A 16,891-nucleotide genomic window follows, 5' to 3' on the forward strand; every position below is an offset into this window, starting at 1 on the left:
GTATATAGTAACTGAGGAATATATGTAGTCTATGATCGCACCTTTGTAAAAACACATGCCAAATTCACAATCTTTCATATAAATTTTATATATGTATTTATTTATACCAGGCATGCCAAAAAAATGTATACACATTTTAAAAGATGTTATCTACGCTTGGGACCCCCACAAAAGAGACCTCGCCTCTCCTTGCCCTAGAGCTTAACAATTGAAAATACCCCTCCTTGTGGTTTGAGCTTGAAATGTTCCCTGCCCCGTTCCCTGCTTTAGATAATTACCCTGAAATTTGTGCTAGCTTATGATCACAATTTCCCTTGCTTACTGATCACAATCTCTGTGGCTTAGCATTCTTTCCAGGGTACTGTCATCATCGCTCCTGGCTTGGTGACCACATTGGAGAGCCACATCACCTGAGGGAAGACTCCATGCAGACCTCTGGCACATCACGTGGCCTCTGGAGGAATGCCCAGATTTTCCCTTAAATATCTCAGGCTGGTGTGAGAATGTGAAGGCAGTGTTTGGAGGTGTTAACCCGCGGCCTTCTCAGTCCACAGGTGCTCTGATAATAAATGCTTATTCTATGACCCAACTCCTGTGTGGCTCCATTGGCTGAGCGGTGTAGGCAGCAGAGCCCCGGCCTTGTTTGGCCTCTGGTCTCACAAGCACTATTTTGCCATAATCAGAAGTGTCTGAAGGCTGATGGTAACCACTCTGAGCACCTCTTATAATTGCAGAAGTCAAACATGACTTGTATGCATCTTTTGTTATCGGTATATGTTGAGATTACAATTAATACAGTTTTTTCCTTTCTTGAAATGTGCATACATTTTTTTGGTACCCTCTGTATGAATGCATACACATCCGTGTATCTTTGTAAATGTTTACATGGTTACGGAGGAAAATGTGTGGGTTTACATAGCTCCGCAAATGACAGTGGTTACATGATAGTGCTCAAGGGGGAGAGCAGAAGGCAAGGGGAAATAAGAATTAAAACAGAGTAGCAAAATGGGAAAATATTTATGGTATATGTTAAATGAAACGTAAAAATCAAAACTCTTGACACTAGTATCATATTGTATGTTAACTATAATTTTAAAAAGTTTCTAGCCATAGTATCACCTCAAATATATAAAACTGAATATGCATGTAGTAGTAACAGGGATAAAGTACAACTTGATTTAAGTGGTAGATTTTATCTTGGACTTTTTTCACAAGAAAGTAACACTGGAAAAAAAGAAAAATAGATTAACTTCGTGTGTGAGTGTGTGAGTGTGTGTGTGTGTGTGTGTGTGTGTACATTCATAATAATCAAATGTGTATTAGAATAAATCAAGCAAACCAATTTTTGTCAATTTCACTCTGTCTATCAGTAACACTAATGCAGAACATGTCTGTTCAGATAATTCTGTTGTGCACAATGGGATTAATAACCCAGGTTATTTACTGACTCAAGGCTGACCTCATACTTGGTCAAAACTGCTTCCAAGCAATCCTGGAATGCCTAGTTTAGTGCAGTGTCACCCGATGTCACCTGTAAAGCTGAAGTTGGCATTGCAGTCATGAATGCAATTTGGCCTGAATCAGAAATGTAAACTTCTTCACTCTATTTTCTGCTACACTGACTGCTAATGAACAAGCTGTTATGTACAAAGACAGGATTTATGCAATGCATCCTACCCCAAATCTTTTCCCACGTTCTTCTAATTGAATGGATTGCTTTGTGCACAGGTTCTTTGAACCCGGCTTCCCCAAGAGTCCACCGGTCCCACAAGTAAGCTGATTCAATTCTCCTACTACTTCCCTCCATTCACTTTACATTCACAAACATCCTGCCAACTGTTCCTTCAAACAGTAAGCTCCAACTCAGACAATTGTAAACAGAAATGTAAAGCCACCGTTAACACTGCGTAGCCATAAAACGATTCAGAATGTGCTTAATAATTATTTTTAATACTATTATTCACTCAAAAATTACGAAATTATTTTTTTTCTTTTTTTCCCTCACCGAATTTGCGGGCTCCCAGGAGGTCTGGACACTCAAATAGAGAAGGAGATTTAGAATTTTAAGCAGCTTATTGATGAAAGCAGCTAACATGATAAATAACATCATCGAAGAGCCTGAGCGGTCAACTGACTTAGACTGTTAGTTCCTCTTTCTTGAATTCAACTCTAACTTAGAGCTGATTTGGGAGCAATTATTAGTTCCTCTTTCTTTTCTCTCACATTTTCCCACGTAGACCACATTGCCCCAGCACACAATGCTATTTTGAAAATTGTGACAAAGAATTCAGCTTTAAATCAGCAATTCCATTTCTAGATATCTAACTTACAGAGATATTTGGTTCAAAGTACAAAAATGTAAGTACAAGAATGCCTATAATGGCAGTATGATATTGTAAACACCTAAGTGTTCATTGTTACAGTTAGCTGAATAAATTATCCAAGCAATGTAATACTTTGCTCAATAAGTTAGTTATACAAATTCTAGTAACATCTATTGAAAAAGATGAACAGCCTAGGAGAAAATATAGTGAATGTGTATGAACAAAAAAACTACAAAGGGCCAAAGAGCATTTTAAAAGTATCTCAACTTTGTTCGTAATAAATGGAAATCAGAACAAGATACACCAATTTCAATTTCTTTGATTGGCAACAATTAAAGTTTGATAACCAATGCTTGTAGAATTTTGGGAAACAAGCACTCTCAACACTTTGTTGGAATGCTGTTTGGTGTTAACTCTCTAGATGACAATTTGGTAATTTCTATCAACACATAAAACACGTACACCCTTTAACCCAGTCCCCGAGGCTTAAGGATTTCTCTGCGGAGATTTGCTAGCAAGATTTGTTAAGTTTAATAACAAAAAGATTCTTGTAGCATGATTGGTAATAGTAAAATCAAAACCACACAACAAACAAACAAAACCCTAGAAACAAAATATCCATCGTGGGGAACTGATTAAATAAATTGCTGCACATCCTAACTAACAACTTTTTTATGCAGGAGTTACAAAGATACAGTTATCTTGCAGTTATGGAACAATCCCCAAGATATATCAACTGAAAAAAAGCAAAGTAAATAACTGTGTATAGTGTGATCTTTCTTGTGTTAAAAACAAACAAAAAAGAGAAAGATACAAAAGAAGAAATAAGTATACACGGTATATAGTAATTTTGTATGTTTTGAAGCATTCACAAGAAACTATTTATTTGGGTATTTAGGTACTTGGTATTTAGCCTTCGGAAAGCTAAATTTCTTATCTTTTTTGTAATTTTTTTGTAGCATGAATTTTCTAATCTCATAGATATGTTTCTTTTAGTTTTACAAACTGTTCATTGTAGGAATCAGGGATAGGAAAACATGATGTTTCTTTTGCTTGCTTCTTTGTGCTTTTCTATAATACAAGAAGAGCTAATGTCATACTATTTTAAGAATATTATTACAAGCCAATAAAATGGATAATATAGACAATGTAGGCCTATATTCACTGACACAGAAAACTGTAAAGTCATGGTTTTTAATGTAAGAAAGCCAGTTGCAATACAACGAGCATGATATGATGCCACTTACATAAAATGATGGACATATTTGTACCTGCGGGTTTTGACTACTGAGAGATGAATGGAAAGAGGCTATCAGAGTGTGATGTGGTTGTACACTCTGCTTTGTAACCACTCTGAATTGCTTTCATTTTCTCAAACCGAGGATGCATCATCTTTGAACATAAAGGATAAAAAAAATGTTTTACAAAAATTTTGACATCTACTTGATATCTCGGCAAACTAGAAGCTGGGAGGGAAAAGGGGAAAAGGATAAGAAAATGATCTAAATAAAGTTATGTACACTTAGAGGCCCCCTACAAAAGCAGTCCAGAACAGCTAGGAGGGTCCTGAAACTGGAAGATTGTGCCTGGAATGCAGCAGAAGGGACTGTGTTCCCTAGTGGAGGGAGAAACCTGAGCTGGCTAGCTTTGGCACAAATAAAAGCGGGTCTGCAGGCACCGACACTGCCATATAATGAAAACAAGAAAAATGAAAGAAAAAAACCTTTCAAAGTTGTATATCCACCCCAAAATCCCCATTAATAAGGCAGGAAACCGAATTGCTTGGAACACTTTCACTGCCAATGATGGTTTCAAATTTCTATATGAAAGCAGACTTACCTTTTGGATATAGCTAAAAACATACGTCATTCTGACCAGTACTTCTGAATACAGATAAATATATAGAAAAGCTCTAGGAGTAAATACGGAAGCACTGAAGAAGGGAAACAGGGGTCAGGATGGAGGAGGTGGTCAAGGGGCCTTTTAACCTGATCTATAATGTTTCAATTTGTTAATAAAAGAAAAACATCCACATATCTCTGTTGTGGTAAAATGTACCATTATAATCATTTTTACATGTACAATTCAGTGGTACTAATAGTCACAGTTTTGTACAACCTTCATGACGATCCATTCCCAGACTACTCTTCATCATCCCAAATGGAAACTTTGTCCATGAAATAACTCCCTATTCTGCCTTCCTCCAAACCCTGATAACCTCTATTCTACTTTCTATTTCGATGAATTTTCCTTTTCTAGGTACTTCAGATAAGGAGAATCATACAAATCATCAGCATAAGAATTATCATGAAGGCCATGGGAATAGTTGAGATTGTGTGTGGAGGTGGCCTATGTCAGGACTCTGAGGAATATCAAGACCTAAGGAGTGGAGAGAGGAGCAGGAATCAGCTAAGGAGACTAAAAAGAAGCACACAGGGAGTCAAATAGACTCAGTGTTTAATGGCATTTGGAGAAGACAACGCCTGAATCCCTTCACAGCAAGGATGGTTTCAGCCATTCTGAAATCTGTTGGCCATAGACTCCCTGCCCCCCAGACCAGTGGTTTTCAATGAGTGGTCCCCAGAAAAGCAGTATGGACCTCACCTGGGAACTTGTGAGAAATGCAAAATTTTGGGCCCCACCTCATGCGTACTAAATCAGAAACTCTGGGGTGGCACCCAGCAATCTGTTTTAACAAGCCTTCTGGGTGATTCTGATACTCAGTAAAGTTTGAGGATCACAGCACTAGACAATGCTTAGACAGTGGCTAATAACCATCCCTTAGGAACCAACCCCTTTTCTAATAAACACATTTTCCTTTGAATCTGTTAATCCATTTTACTAAGTTGCTGGAGCCTGAGAGGTAGGATTTCGTCAATACCCCACATTTATTGTAACACAGATCCTATTTTGATTTTAATGTTCCTGTCCTACGTCAACTACCTACTGCTGCTCCCTCTACCGGGTATATCTTTTTCCATCTTTATAACTTTGCTCATTCATAACATCTAATCATTTATGGCATCTGCTACCTCATGGCTACTCTGTGCATTTTTTTCAGTTTCTGATCCTGCTCCAAACTGAACAAGTCTCCATCTCACAGTTTAAATCCCTGAGTGTATAGAGCACATAAACAAAGTTGTTGTTGCATTGAAATTTGCAAAACAACTACCGTAGGGCCGGACCGGTGGCTCAGGCAGTTGGAGCTCCGTGCTTCTAACTCCGAAGGCTGCCTGTTCGATTCCCACATGGGCCAGTGGGCTCTCAACCACAAGGCTGCCAGTTGAACAACTCGAGTCCCGCAAGGGATGGTGGGCTGCGCCCCCTGCAACTAGCAACAGCAACTGGACCTGGAGCTGAGCTGCGCCCTCCACAACTAAGACTGAAAGGACAACAACTTGACTTGGAAAAAGTCCTGGAAGTACACACTGTTCCCCAATAAAGTCCTGTTCCCCTTCCCCAATAAAAATCTGAAGAAAAAAAACCAAAAAAACAACTACTGTGTTTCCCCAAAAATAAGACCTAGCTGGACCATCAGCTCTAACGCATCTTTTGGAGCAAAAATTAATATAAGACCTGGTATCATATCATCTCATCTCATCTCATCTCATATTAGTTGTGAGACTGATGAAAGTGAAAGTAAACATGTTTATGTTTATGTGTGAAACTGAGCATAACAAAATTGAGTGTCACCAAAACGACTTCTGGTTATCACATAAGAAGTAAACAAGTCCAAGGAAAAGAGGATGAAGGCAGAACTCCAGAGCGATGCTGTGAGCAGTCTGACTGGGCGCTGCGGCTCAGACCCTCCGCGAGGTGCCAGCCCCGATACCAGGACTCTCCGAAGTTCTTCTTTGCAAGACCAGCTCGCCTCAGACCCACCATGGGCGCAGTCACCTCTCCCAGACCAATAACCTTCTCCACCTCGATTGACTCTGGGACTTGGTTTGTCATTAAATTCTATTTTATCTCGGATAACCTGTGGTGCTTACCAGAGCACTGGCCTGGGAGGGGCATTGGTTCCCAAATAAAGTTGTGTTACTCACTCTATCTGAACCTGTGTGTCTGGCCTTTGTTCCCCACTCAGGTCACAAGTACCAAGCAGGGATGTAGGACTCTGCCAAGGGGTTAATGTCCCCTTGACTTTCAGTAAGAGACTGAAATGTGGCAACTGCACTTCCAGGCGCTTGCAACACGGAGTGACATGGATTGTTGCTGAAACTGCAAGTTGGCACAATTTAGGAGAGTAATCTGGCATAATTATCGAAACAACAGAAACATTTCATTTCACCCAGTAATTCCACTTGGAGGAATTTATCCTACAGATGTACTTGCACACGTGCACAGCGAAGTGGGGCCTCTCTCCCCAGGCGCAGGCCGAGGCTAGGCCCGCCCCCGCCTCAGCCCCAGGCCAGGGATCCCCCCTGTCCCCACCCCCCGGCAGTCAGTCGGGGGCCCTCCCCCCTCAGCCCCAGGCCAGGCCTCCCCCCCGCCAGCCCCTCCGGATCAGTCAGCGATCCGTGTGGCTTGTCACACCTCTTCACATGAGTCAATCGGAAGCAGTTGGGGAAGCCCTCGCAGCTGCAGTGTCTCGCACGCCCGCCCCCAACAGCGGCCCAAACCAGCTGCAACTCGGTTTTCTCTTTTTTCTTCTCTTCAGAAAGGGAGGACGAGTGCCACCGCCAAGCTCAGTGACCACGGCCTTGAACCTCCGTGCGCAGCCCGCGGCCCGCGGCCTTGGGGGCGGGGCTCGGGGTGGGCACGGGGCGGGGCTCGGGGCGGGGCTGGGGCGGGAAGGGCGGGGCCTGCGGGGTGATGGCCAGGTTTGTCGCCACCGCCGCCGCCTCGGCAACAGGAACCGAGTCGCCGCTGCCACTGCCGCCTGGGTCGCCGGCCACCTGCGCGCTGGCTGCGCGGGGTCCGCAGCCATGGATGATTTTATCGTGATCTCGGACGACAGCGGCTCCGAGAGCTCCGAGGGGACCCGCTCGGGCCGGGCGCGGCGGCTCCGCCGGGCCCTGTCCCGGACCTCCGGTGCGCTGTCCCGCCGGACCGTGGTGAGTGAGCGAGCCGCTGCAGCCGCAGCGCCGCCTCCGCTCGGGCCGCGCAGCTTTGCGACCCTCGGCCCGGGCCACTGTCCCCGGCGCCCCCACCGCCTGCCCGTGGCGTCTCACAGCAACAGCCGCTTCCCGCCTTGCCGCCTTTCGGGCCACTCGGGCCGGGTAGAGCGCGGCGGGCCCCGGCGGGGGCGGCCAGGCCTCTGGCTCCGCGCTCAAGCCCGAGTGGGCCGAGGCTGGAGAGCCGCAGCGGAGCACATGGGCGAAGTCCAGGCGCGCCGGGGGTGGGGACCTCCAGAGCCCACAGCAGGCGGCGGGATCAGGCCGGGCCGGGGGCTTCCCCGGGCCTAGGGGTGCAAGGGGACAGAGGGGCTTGGGGGGAGCCCCCGACTTCGAGGCCGAGACGCGGGAGCGTGTAATTGTTTGGCTTGTGGTGGGTACAGATGTGTGCAGGGAGGTAACAGGAGCCCGGGCTGGGAGGAAGGGAGGGAATTGCGGGCCTGGGCCAGATGGTGGCCCTGCTCCAGGGCCTGGCGGCCGAGCGAGGGGCCCGATTTTGGAGTTGTTCAGGAGGGTGATTTATATCGCTTAGCAAACATTTACCAAGCTCTAAAGGAAGGGAAACATCTTGCACTAGTTCTTTTTCCCTTGGGCTCCAGGTCTTTGTCCTTGCTAAGATGGTAAATAAAACATCTATGGTCTCTGCCTTTCTAGAATCCTCCACAGATATTTATTGGGCCACTACAATGGGCCAGATGTTTCAGAGGCTGGGGATACCATGGAGAACACAACATCCGTGGTCCCTCTCATAGAAGGTGATATATTCAACAAGTGGCTATTGAGTTCTCAAGGGGTGGGAGATGTACAGGCTTTCTATCAGAAGACTTTCAATATCAGACTTCCGGTACCCTTCCCAGCCTCCCAAAGCCGTACCCCAGAAATAGAGGAATGACCGTGCTTACTTTATAGAACTGTAACATACCGTTAAAGGAAAACGCCTTTCTTCATATGCAAATATTCCTTCAAGACAAATCTAACTTCTGCTCCTCCAATCCCCTTCCCAGACAGTTTGGTCCCTAAGCCTCCACGGTGAGCCCCTTCTGTGCCCCAGGTATAGTGGCCACTACAGAATGAATGGCATGCAAAAGAAATTAACATATAGTGCTTTGTTGCCAGGGTTCAAGCAAGAGAGGTTGTCAATAAATCTCAGTAAAGAATTTAGATGAGATAGAAAAGATTTTCAAGGTAAAAGTGATTCAGCTGGTAAGTGAATGGATGTACCTAGTGCTGTGACAGTGTTGTAAGACATAGTAGGTCCACAACAAATATTTGTTGGGCGAAAGAATGATTGAAGGAATGAATGGGGGAGAGAGAGCAGTTCTGGTGGATGTTGGATAAGTGAAAGCGGGTACAAGAGTAGTCGCAGACTTGGAGTGAAGGAGATGCTGAGTTCAGCCTGGACCTACTGGATTTAAAGTGCTAATGGGAAATGTACATACATGGGTGTGGCCCGCCCAGAGACACTGATCTCCAGAGAAAAGTCAGGACGGGGAGAGACTTGGTAATCACCGAAGTAGAAAGCATCAAAGGCCTAATAGTGACAGTTCATCAAAGAGTACAGAGAGGGAAAAGGTGGAAGGAAAAAAGACCGCAGAAGAACTCACAGCTGCCTTTGCTCCTGGCTCCTCCTGTTTCCCGCTGCCCCTTCTTTCAGCCCCCCTTGAACATGCTCCTCCCTGCCTGCTTCCTTCTGTGCCAGCTCTTGTCCCTTTCCCCTTATCCTACCTAGTCCAGCTTCCTTCTTCAAGAGCACAGATGTCATCCTTAGCCCAGTCTGTGTGTCTGTGGTGGCCCTTCACTGTAAGTGGGTGCACTCTCAAACTGCTCCCGCCTCATGACCACCCACCCAAAGCATTTTGATCTTGAGCCTTCTGAGTGGAAGAGAAATGAGGGCAAGTTGTAGAGAGTAGTACCCAATTTAAATCTTGTTTCCCCAGATATTCTTACTCTTTTCTAAAAAAAAATCCAAGCTTTTCTCCTTTTATCTTTCTTGCAAATTAGATAGGGTGATAGGATAACCATGTAAAAGTTCAGGGGCGTTGAGAGACTTGCCTATATGGAGATGTAATTTCATACCGTACATAAAATTCACCCATAGAATTCCCTGACTTGTACAGCCATCACCACTACCTAATTTTAGAACATTTTCTTCACTCCAGAAGGAAACCCTGTATCCTCCAATAGGCTCTCTGGCTTTTTTTTAGGTACACAATCATATCATTTGAAAAATAAAATTACCCCATTTTAAATTATAAAAAATATTTTTAAATTATAAACAGAGGAAATAGGGGTCGGCCCAGGGGCTCAGGCGGTTGGAACTCTGTGCTCCTAACACCGAAGGCTGCCGGTTCGATTCCCACAGGGGCCAGTGGGCTCTCAACCACAAGGTTGCCTGTCCGATTCCTCAACTCCCGCAAGGGATGGTGGGCTGCGTGTCCTGCAACTAACAACGGCAACTGGACCTGGAGCTGAGCTGTGCCCTCCACAACTAAGATTGAAAGGACAACAATTTGACTTGGAAAAAAGTCCTGGAAGTACACACTGTTCCCCAATAAAGTCCTGTTCCCCTTCCCCAATAAAATCTTGAAATAAATAAACAAACAAACAAACAAACAAACAGAGGAAATAATTCAGGCAATCAGTAAGAACTCACCCATGTCCATTCCCACTCTCCAGGGATAACTAACAGTTTTTGTGTATTGTTCCAGAAGTTTTCTGTGTGTATACACAAAAATACATTAATGTCTAATTTTTTTCCCAATTGAGTCTTACTTTTTTAACCACTTCATATATTTTCAACATTTAAAAAAATATTAGTATCTCATTCAAACTATTGTCCATTTGACTAACAATCGTATTCCCAGTGCATAACGTGGTTCCTGGCACATAGTGAGTATTCCATCAATAAATGTTTTATCAGATACATCTTATCCAATATTTTTTAAAAGTCACAATTTATTTAACAAGTCGCTTACTGAATTTAATTTTTCTTTTGTATTTCAGACTATGATGTGATGAACTCTCTTTCATGGTCATAAAAATATGTTTGTATGACAAGTTTCTTACAGTGGAATTTTGGAGTTAAAGAATAATATCTGTTTATAATTTTAATATCTACCGCTGTTGAGGATATAATGTCATTCTTTATGGGATCAATTGGAATTTTGTTTGGAATTTGTTCGATTTATAGAGTAATTAGGGAAGAACCAACACTTTTTAAATTTTAAGTGTTTTGTTATAAAAGTTCTATGAATAGACAATCTGAATAGATCTATATCTATTAAATAAATTTAATCAATAATTAATAACCTTCAAAATCAGAAAGCGCAGGCCCAGATGGGTTCACTGGTGTGTTCTACTAAACATTTAAGGAAGAAATTATGCCAATTCTCTACAGAAGATAGAAGCAGACTGAATACTTCCTAATTCATTCTGTGAAGCCAGCGTTACCATGATACCCTAAAATGAACCAAAGACATTACAAGATAACTACAGACCAATAGCTCTCATTGAACATAGACGCAAAAATCCTCAACAAACTATTAGCAAATTGAATCCAATAATGCATACAGAATTATACACCACAACCAAGTGGAATTTATCCCAAGTATGCAAGGCTGGTTCAACATTTGAAAATCAATTAATGTAATCCATGATATCAACAGGCTACAAAAGAAAAATTACATGATCATATCAATAGATGCAGAAAAAGCGTTTGATAAAATCCAATCTCCATTCATGGTTCAAACAACGAAAACAGCTCTCAGCAAACTAGGAACAGAGGGGGAACTTACTCAACTTGATTAAGATCATCTACAAAAAAAACTATAGCTAATATCATACTTAATGCTAAGAAACTTGAAACTTTCCCACTAAGATCAGGAATAGTCAAGGATATCCCATCTCACCATTTTTTCAACATTGTACTGGAAAGCCTAGCTAATGCTATGTAGAAAAAAAAAATCCAAAAGAATTGATAAAATAAACTCAGGGAACTAATAAATGATAACGGCAAGATTGTAGGATGCAAGGATAATTTATAAAAAGCAGTTACTTTCCTATATACCGGCAGTGAACAACTGGAATTTGAAATAAAAAACAGATTACCATTTATATTAGAACCTTAAAAAAATGAAATACTTAGGTGTAAAGTCTTACAACATAGGTACAAGATCTGTATGAGGAAAACTACAAATCATGAGATCAAATAAGTAAATTAATGGAGAGATACTCCATGTTCATGGATAGGAAGACTCGATGTTGTCAAGGTGTCAGTTCTTACTAACTTGATCTATAGATTCAGTGCAATCTCAATCAAAATCCTAGCATGTTATTTTGTGGACAGCAATAAACTGATTAAAGTGTATATGGAGAGGCAAAAGACAGAAATAGCCAACTCAATACTGAAGAAAAAGAACAACGTTAAAGGACTGCCACTACCTGACTTCAATACTTACTACAGATTACAGTAATTGACTGTGGTATTGGTGAAAGAATAGACAAATAAATCAGTGCAACAAAACAGAAAGCCCAGAAATAGACCCACATTAATGTAGTCGACTGATCTTTGACAAAGAAGCAAAAGTAATACAAAAGAGCAAAGATAATCTTTTCAACAAATGGTGCTGGAACAAATGGAGCATTAACATGCAAAGAAATGAATCTAGACACAGACCTTACACCCTTAACAAAAATTAACTCAAAAAGGATCATAGATTTAAATGTAGCATGTGAAACTATACAACCCCTAGGAGATAACATAGGAGAATACCTAGATGACCTTAGCTATGGCGATGACTTTTTAGACACAAGACCAAAGACATGATCTATGAAAGAAAGAGCTGATAAACTGGACTTCATTAAAATTAAAAACTTCTGCTCTGCCAAAGACAATGTCAAGAGAATGAGAAGACAAGCCACAGACTGAGAGAAAATATTTGCAAAAGATACATCTGATAAAGGACAATTATTAAAAATATGCAAAGAACTCTTAAAACTCAACAGTAAGAAAATGAACAACCTAATTAAAAAATGGACAAAAGGCCTAAACAGACACCTCACCAAATAGGGTATACAGATGGTAAGTAATCATATGAAAAGATGTTCAACATCATATGTCATTAGATAATTGCAAATTAAAACAATAATGAGATACTACTACTTTTGGATTTTAGAATAGCCAAAATCCAAAATACTGACAACACCAAATGCTGGGAGGATATGGAGCAACGGGAACTCTTAGTCATTGCTGGTGGGAATACAAAATGGTGCAGCCACTCTGGAAGACAGTTTGGCACTTTCTTACAAAACTTAACATATGCGTACCATACAATCTAACAATTGTGCTCCTTAGTATTGACTCAAATGAACTGGAAACATGCCCACACCTGCACACAGATGTTTATGGCAGCTCTATTCATAATCGCGCAAACTTGGAAGCAACTGAGATATCCTTCAGTAGGTGAATGGACAAGTAAACTGTGGAACATGCAGACAATGGAATATTCAGAGCTCAAAGGAAATGAACTATCAAGCCATAAAGACATGAAGGAAAGTTAAATGAATATTACAAAGTGAAATAAGCCAATCTGAAAAGGCTACACACTGTAAAATTCCAACTATATGACATTCTGGAAAAGTAAAATCTATGGAGACAGTAAAAATGTCACTGGTTGCCAGAGCTTAGCGTGGAGGGAGAACATAAAAGATGAAGCACAGAGGATGTTTCAGGCAGTGCAACTACTCTGTATGATGCTATAATGGGAGGTACAAGTCATTATACTTTTGTCCAAACCATAGAATGTCCACCACCAAGAGTGAACCCTACTGCAAACTTTGGACTTTGGGTAATGATGTGTCAGTCTAGGTCTATCAATGATAACAAATATACCACAGTGGTGTTGGATGCTGATCTGAGGGAAAGGGAGTATATGAAAACACTCTGTAGTTTCTGTTCAGTTTTACTGCAAACTTAAAACTGCTCTAAATGAAATTTATTAATTAAAAAAAAATACATGTACCAGTCTAAAAAATTCAAATATTAGAGATTGGCATACAATGAAAATTAGGATAGCATTACTCTCCATCTCATTATTTTCCAGTTTTTCTGGTTTTTGTCACATTTTTTTCAGTCAGTTATTTTTAATTTCAGCTTTATTGAGGTATAATTGACAAATAAAATTGTAAGATATCTAAACTGTACATGTACATTGTGGTGATTTGATATATATATATATATATACATATATATATATATACACACACACATATATATATACATATATACATACATTGTGAAAAGATTCCTCCTATCTAGCTCATTAACAAAGTTTTTAGTTTTTAATCAAAGTTTCAAACAAATGAACTTTAGTGTCATTTTGTCACATTTTCTAAAAATCATCAACATTCTAAATGAAGAGATTAATGTAGGAAGAGTTGACCATGCTACAATACCGCTTTTAAAATTTTCTTCATGTAGGTCTTGAAATTTTCCAGTAAGTTTATTCCAGAGACTTTTGCTTTTACTAAAAGACATTTATTGAGAGCTATCACACATATGTGCGTGTGCATACACACACACAGAGGAAAATGTATAAAGCATACATATAGTAGAAGGAATTAAGTTAAAGCCCATGTAACTGATGAGACAAGTAAAGTTAACCAGAGTGGGCTTGTGAGCTGGCAGGATGGGACCGGCCAGGAGTTCACAGGAGGGAGCTTGTGGGCTAAAAGCAAGGAGCTAAACATTAACCGCTTGGCTGTGAATCCCCGGCTAGCGCTGCGCCTGCAGGCTGACAGGCACCTCACATCCATCATAGGCAGGAATAGAACAATTCCCAATCCCAACAGCAAACCCCTGCAAGCTGACATCCATCATAGATGGGAACAGGACAGTTCCCAGGAGAAGACAATTATAATGGCAGCCCCCTTGCAAGCTGACAAGCACCCTCCATCCTGGATGGAAAAATAATAAATCCCAGCACTCCTCATCAGGGCAGCTGTCTCCATCAGACTCTGCCGTGGCAAAAGGAGTTTTGCCTATTCCAAACAGAACTGTCTCTTTTTGACTTTCAATAAATCTTTTCTTACTCTTGTAGAGTCTCGTGAATGCTTTCACATTCTGCAAACGACCAGAAGTTAATTCTATGCCAATACAGTAAGCATATTGCCAGTCTTCAATATGTTTCTTGGTTCAATATATATTCTACTGGCATACCCTGCTACCCTCCCGTCTTCCAACTACTTCCTGATTTCCATGGTAATCACTTGCTTCTCTCTATAGTTTTACTGTGTGTGTGTGTGTGTGTGTGTGTGTGTGTCTAAATAACATAGTTTACTTTTGCCTATTTTGGAACTGTATATGAATGGAAGTTAAAAGAAAACACTGTTTCTCTACTCACACTCCTGACACTACCAAATGTGTAGGGAATTTTACCCACACCAACTAATTCTCCAACTCTCTGGACACCAACTGGGTGTATGACAATTTAATTCAATTCTGACACTACCTGGAGGTAGCACAGAACCCACAGGGAAAGGACTGAGTTCTATAAGACTGTCCCCCCTCTTCGGGCACCAATCTCAGGTCGTGGGTCCCCAAGTTACCCACACTTCTGTCCAACTTGGCTACAAATCAGGGGTTCCCACAACCCCCTCCTACGGTTCAATAATTTGCTATAATGGTTCACAGAACTCAGGGAAGCACTTTAGTATTGCCAGTTTATTATAAAGGATGCAAATGAACCACCGGATGAAGGGGCACATAGAGCAAGGTCCAGAAGGGTCCTGAGTGCAGGAGCTTCTGTTCCCGTGGAATTTGGTGTGCACCACCCTCCTGACACATGGATGCATTCACCAACATGGAAGCTCTCCAAACCCCATTGTTTAGGATTTTGATGAAGGCTCCATGACACAGGTGTAATCGATTAAATCAGTAGCCTTTGGTGATTAACCCGAACTCCAGCTCTGCTACCCTCCCCAGAGGCTGAGGGAATGGGGCTGAAAATTTTAACTCTGTACCATGGTTGGTTCCCCTGGCAACTGGCCTCCATCCTGAAGCTATTGAGGGGCTTTCAGCCATCAGTCTTGTCAGTAACAAAAGATGTGCCTCTTATCCTATCAGGAAATTACATGGGTTTTAGGAATTCTGTGCCAGGAAGCCGGGACAAAGACCAAATATATATTTATCATATTGCAATATTACAGAATCATGTTGTCTGTTATTCTCGATTGTCTTTCTTCCCCCCCCCCCAATATTTATAAAATTAATCAGTTTTATTTTTTCTAATCTTTATGCTTTTTATATCTTTTTCTTATTTCTCCTGCTCTGCATGTACAATGCTGGTACAACTTTGGATAGAATAAGCAGTAGCAGCCATCTTTGTTGTGCTCCCAACTTTAAAGGGAATGTTTTCAGCATTCCCATGTAACATTTGTTACATGTAATTTGGAGATAACTTTTATGGATTAAGGAAGTTCTCTTCCATTTCTACTTTGAGATATTTTTTTAAAGAATGGATAATGAATGTTATCAACTGCTTTTTTTGACCTCTTCAGATGAGCATATGATTTTCTCCTTTATATGGTGAATTACATTAATTGATTTTTTAAAACTGTTAAAATAGTCTTGATTCCTAGAATAAACTCATCTTGATGATGCTGGATTTAGTTTAATAGTACTTTTTTTTAAGCACTTTTACATGTTCCTAAGTGACATTGACTTATGTTTTTTCTTTCTTGTTCTTTTAGATTTTGGATTAAGTTTATGCTAGCTCATAATATGAGTTGGAGGTATCCCCTTATTTTTTTATACTTGTAAATAGCTTGTATAAGTTAGAATCATTTATTTCCTTGAATTTTTAGCAGAACTTTTAAAATCACCTGGGTCTGGCATTTTTGAGAAGGAAAAAATTTAACTACTGATTTCATTTCTTTATTGGTTAAAGGACTATTTTAATTGTCTCTTTCTTCTTGAGTCAACTTAAAAATACCTTTTTATTATGGAAAATTTCAAACACGAAAAAATAGAGCAAATCATATAATGATTCCCCATATACTTAGCACCCAGTTTCTTAAGTCAATTTTGCTAAGCTTTACTTTTTCAGGAATTTATCTATTTCATCTAAGTTCCCAAGTTTTTTGACATAAAGTTATTCATAATATATCTTTTTTACTTTGAAAACATCTGTAATTTTCTCCCTTTTTGTTCTTGATATTAGTTATTTGTGCCTTCTCTTTGTTTTCTTAATTTTCTTATCAAATGTTTGACAATATTAATAGTCTTTTAAAAGAACAAAACTTTGGCATTGCTGCTCATCTCTGCTGTTTTCTGTTTCATTCATTTCTGTTATTATTTCCTCCCTTCTGTTTTCTTTGGGCTTGTTGTTGTTTTTTTTTTCCCTGTTGTCTAAACATGCATGCTTAGCACGTTAATTTCCTTTCCTTCTTTTA

General features: G+C 40.8%; 1 protein-coding gene across 1 annotated transcript in view; it reads left to right on the top strand.

Moving 5' to 3' along the window:
- Positions 1-7,129: 7,129 nt before the first annotated feature.
- SIMC1 (SUMO interacting motifs containing 1) overlaps positions 7,130-16,891 on the top strand; it is a 46,961-nt gene continuing 37,199 nt past the window's right edge. Inside the window, exon 1 of the mRNA XM_033096894.1 lies at positions 7,130-7,381. Coding sequence (XP_032952785.1) covers positions 7,253-7,381 — 129 coding nt within the window. The 5' untranslated portion in view covers positions 7,130-7,252. The remainder of the gene's footprint in view (positions 7,382-16,891) is intronic.

This window comes from Rhinolophus ferrumequinum, chromosome 24 (genome assembly GCF_004115265.2).
Source record: "Rhinolophus ferrumequinum isolate MPI-CBG mRhiFer1 chromosome 24, mRhiFer1_v1.p, whole genome shotgun sequence".
Taxonomy (NCBI): Eukaryota; Metazoa; Chordata; class Mammalia; order Chiroptera; family Rhinolophidae; genus Rhinolophus; species Rhinolophus ferrumequinum.